Source organism: Apaloderma vittatum, unplaced genomic scaffold (genome assembly GCF_000703405.1).
Source record: "Apaloderma vittatum isolate BGI_N311 unplaced genomic scaffold, ASM70340v1 scaffold34780, whole genome shotgun sequence".
NCBI classification, from domain to species: domain Eukaryota; kingdom Metazoa; phylum Chordata; class Aves; order Trogoniformes; family Trogonidae; genus Apaloderma; species Apaloderma vittatum.
In genome coordinates, this window is record NW_009693493.1 from 10,297 (window position 1) to 14,125 (window position 3,829).

General features: G+C 40.7%; 1 protein-coding gene across 1 annotated transcript; it reads right to left on the reverse strand.

The window, feature by feature from the left end:
* Positions 1 to 474: 474 nt before the first annotated feature.
* On the reverse strand, positions 475 to 912 carry TMEM60 (transmembrane protein 60). Its single transcript, XM_009879084.1, has one exon. It carries the CDS (start codon positions 877 to 879, stop codon positions 475 to 477), a length of 405 nt encoding a protein of 134 aa, XP_009877386.1. The 5' UTR covers positions 880 to 912.
* Positions 913 to 3,829: the final 2,917 nt, after the last annotated feature.

Sequence of the window (3,829 nt, forward strand, 5' to 3'; positions counted from 1 at the left end):
TTGCAGTATCGCATCCTAGGAAGCTCAGTGACCCCAATTTCCATTTGACAAAACTGAAGAACTGCTTAAGAGACCTCAGCTGGACATTGTCCATACCTTCTACCTCTACACACACATACTTCCACACAGCACATACATGTGCGTGCTCGCTCTCGCGTTCCCTACATCCAGCAGGCTCATGAGCCTGTACTGCGATGAAGACTCTCCCCGGAAGTGCCCTTTTAACCTGAAAAATCACTAGAACAGTTTACGTCAACCAAATACTTTTATTTACAAGAGCATATGTGACAGTTCTAAAATAAAAAAAAAAAAAAATTGAACGTCTACTTTCAGTCTTCAGCCTTATTTAGCTTAAGTCTCCAGCTTGACTGACTTCCTGTTTGGCATTCTAATGTGGAGACTGAGTTTGTGGCAAAACTAGAATAATCCAGTAATTTGGTACCAAGTTCACCGTTGAAAACCACGTAATATAGTTCAGTCTCTTCGTACATAGAAGATATTATATCCAAGTTCAACCATACCCCCAATAAGCAAGGCCCACAGAGGGATAAATACATAGGCTAGTTTCATCGTAGTAAATCGCTGCAGTTTAGCACAGAGGGCAAGGCAGAAGGCTAATTTAAGGAGCATGGCAATGAGATACCAGGTTTTTTTCTTGATGTTTTGTGAGCCATTGCGAGGGTCGAAGCCAGACTTGCAACGTCCAGCCATTTTGACAATTAACATAACTAGAAGAATAGTATCAAATATCCAGACTGGAATAAAAATGAGGAACCAGTTCCACGGTGCTTTCTCATCCAACTTTAGCACTAGCATGATGAGGAAGAGTAATGTAAAAAGCCATGTCAGTAGTACTCTTTGCGCCAGGGACATTCTCATTTAAACAGCTTTGAGAGGAAGTCTTTCACTGTCAGCAACAACCTAGCAAAACAAGAGAGGGAGGGGAGGCATCAAAAGATGGCACTACACAACCAGGAGGCGTATTTCTTAAAGGAGACTAATTCCTTGTTCTTGCTCTCCCATCCCTTCTGTCCTCACCTCCTTACGGCACTTGGGAGCATTTCTTCTGTAGCTACTGGTCTCAGCAAAGCGCTCTGTCTCAGTTCTGTCCACCACTCAATTTAAGTGCCTTTAGTTGCCTGCATGAACTGCCTTAATCTAAATTTGTTCTGTGAAACAAGTTATGCTTTAATTTTATGCTAGCTGTCAAGCTCATTTAAGGATTTTTGTATGCTAAGAATATGTTTAGATCCATTTTCCTTCACTACTGAGGCACTCACAGTTAACACTTGAAAATAAACGTTAACAATTGTCTCTTTAAAACAAAATAATTGTAGTAAAATGTAAACCAACTAACAAGGACAAGTAACAAGCCATCTGAAAAATCCTGGAGTCTGCAGAGCTGTGGATGGAATGACCCAAACTGAAATAATTAAAAATATGTAAATTACTGAAAGTGAGATGATGTGTTCAGAAGCATCTAATCCTCACCGCCAGACCCTGTGAGGGATGGACAAGATCTCTGTCCCACTGGTGCCCCCGGCCCCAAGCTGCCCTGGCTCCTTTCTCTGGGTTATTACTGACGCTCGCAAGATCACCCGATTAAACTTAATGAACAAGCAGAAATCTGTTAGGACTTCTTTCTTTTTAACTTTTTTTTTTTTTTTGCAAGGTTAGCAAGTTGAACTGACTTTGTACTCAGATAAGCATCGGAACCAGAAAGAGGGAAGTAGAAGCTGCTGACTTAACTAGATGACCTGCTACATTAGAGCTGAGGGATAACGATTCTGTACACCATTAAAATTAGCCGACAGTTTAAAACTGCATCTTCTGATACACAGTTCAGCAGACCTACTTTTTTGTTCAGTCTGGGTTTGAAGTTTCAATTGATTTCATTTAGTTTCATTCTCTTAAGGAAGATCCAGTTTAGCCTGAAATTATCCAAACTGGAGCTACTGTCAGTGCATGTCCTTCCTTGTGTTAGGACTGATGCTTGTGTGGCCCAGAGCAGGCCAGGTCCTTGACCCGAACTAGGAAAAAATGAAAATAAAAAGTAAAAAAAGGAAATCTGTAGGTTGCTTTTTGCTGTCTCAGTTCTGCTCAGACCACCAAGGGTCTAGTGAAAGCCAGTTACCAGCAGGATGGAACTGAGACAACTCCCCCCGCCCCCGACTTAGGGAAGTGGGGAACCTTAGCAGTGACAATCAGCATAAGAGTTAATTGCTAAGTGGACAAAAAATTGGAGAAGGTTTAGATAACACTGCTCTCCTTGTTATAGAGACATACCTAAATCAGCTGCCAAGTGCAGAGGATTACAGAACAATTACTATGACCTGCCTAAAGTATCTCTAGTATTTTGAAAACAGTCCCAATATTCTCAAGTGCGTGTCTGCTGCTCAAGTGAAGAGAGTAGTGATCTGAAATGAAGTTTCAACATTCCTTTCGTGAGAATGTTTTCTAAAACAAGTTCTAGAAATCAATGCTACAGATACTGCAAGAATGAGAATCTCTTATTAGCAAACTAGAGAAAGTGGAAACCAAAGAAATGGACTGGAAACTCGAGTCTGAAGGGAAAAATGGAATTCAAGTCTGTTAGAAGTATCGGGTTATCAAGTACTCAGAGAAGGTGCTATCAACTGTCTCTGGAGGAAACAGAGAGCTACTGAAGATGTATTAGATGGGGCTACTCAGTTGGAAGGTTGCTCACCTGACGAAAAGATTTTCAGTTTTCCCAAGTGTTCAGAACCATTTTGTAACAATTTTAAAAAGCACAGGCAGAAAACTCAGCATGGGACGCTTTGCTGCCTTTCTTTAACCTAATTAAGAGATGTAACTGCAAGACTGGACAGGACTGCAAGGCTCCATTCAATTTCAGAGGCTTTTTCTGATGAAAACTCATGAAAATCCAAGTGCACGTTTGAGATCAAAGACCAAGTAAGGAAGATACCACATTTTAAAGACTGAAGGCAGGGGACAGAGCTGACATAATGACAAAAGGTTTGATTACATGGAGCACTTGACCATCTCTCGTTAGGAAAGAGATCACTGCCAGATTCTCAGCTAGAGGCCAGCTAGCACAATGAGATGCATAACACTGAAAAAAAGATGCAGATATGCTACAAGTCTGAACTAGCTCTTCTGTAAAAATGCTGAAGGAATGTGAAAGGCAGAGTATAAAAATAAGAGCTCGAGTCTTTATAGAACTCATGTAACTAGTAGAAAGTGAAAATCATCAGTAATGAGAAACACTATCTAAGCAGCAGTACTGACCTTACTGGGATGATCTATGTAATTAGAATATTATGACAGCTCATTATATCCTGTTCAGAAGGAAAAGAATAAAGAGAAGGGACACTTACACATGACATTCGTGACATTCAGCTCCGTACTAATGACAACATAGATCTATAAACTGAAATTTAAATCTTGACCATTGCCTAACAAAGTTCAGAAAATCGTATTATACTGAAACCAAATTAAATAGAATTCTGCCGTGGTTAAATGACATTTTAAAGCCAAATCAGTAAGTACGAATAATTTAACACCCAGAAAGAAATATTCCAGTAGCCCCATCTTAAAACCGCATTTAAACTAGGAATAGAAACACAAGTTTTCCTTGCACTTGGCTAATTCTCTGTTCAGGCAGCCTGTGCGAATGTAAAAGCTTCAACTCAAACTACAACATCCCCTGAACTGGGCGCTTGCCTCACCGGTTTTCAGCGAAGCAGAGACTCCCGAGGGCTGAATTTGGCCGAAAAAAAAGTTAAAAGTACCCATTCAGGAGCTATTGAGAGGAACAGAAGGAGGAAAGCGGCAGAGCAGCCGGGCG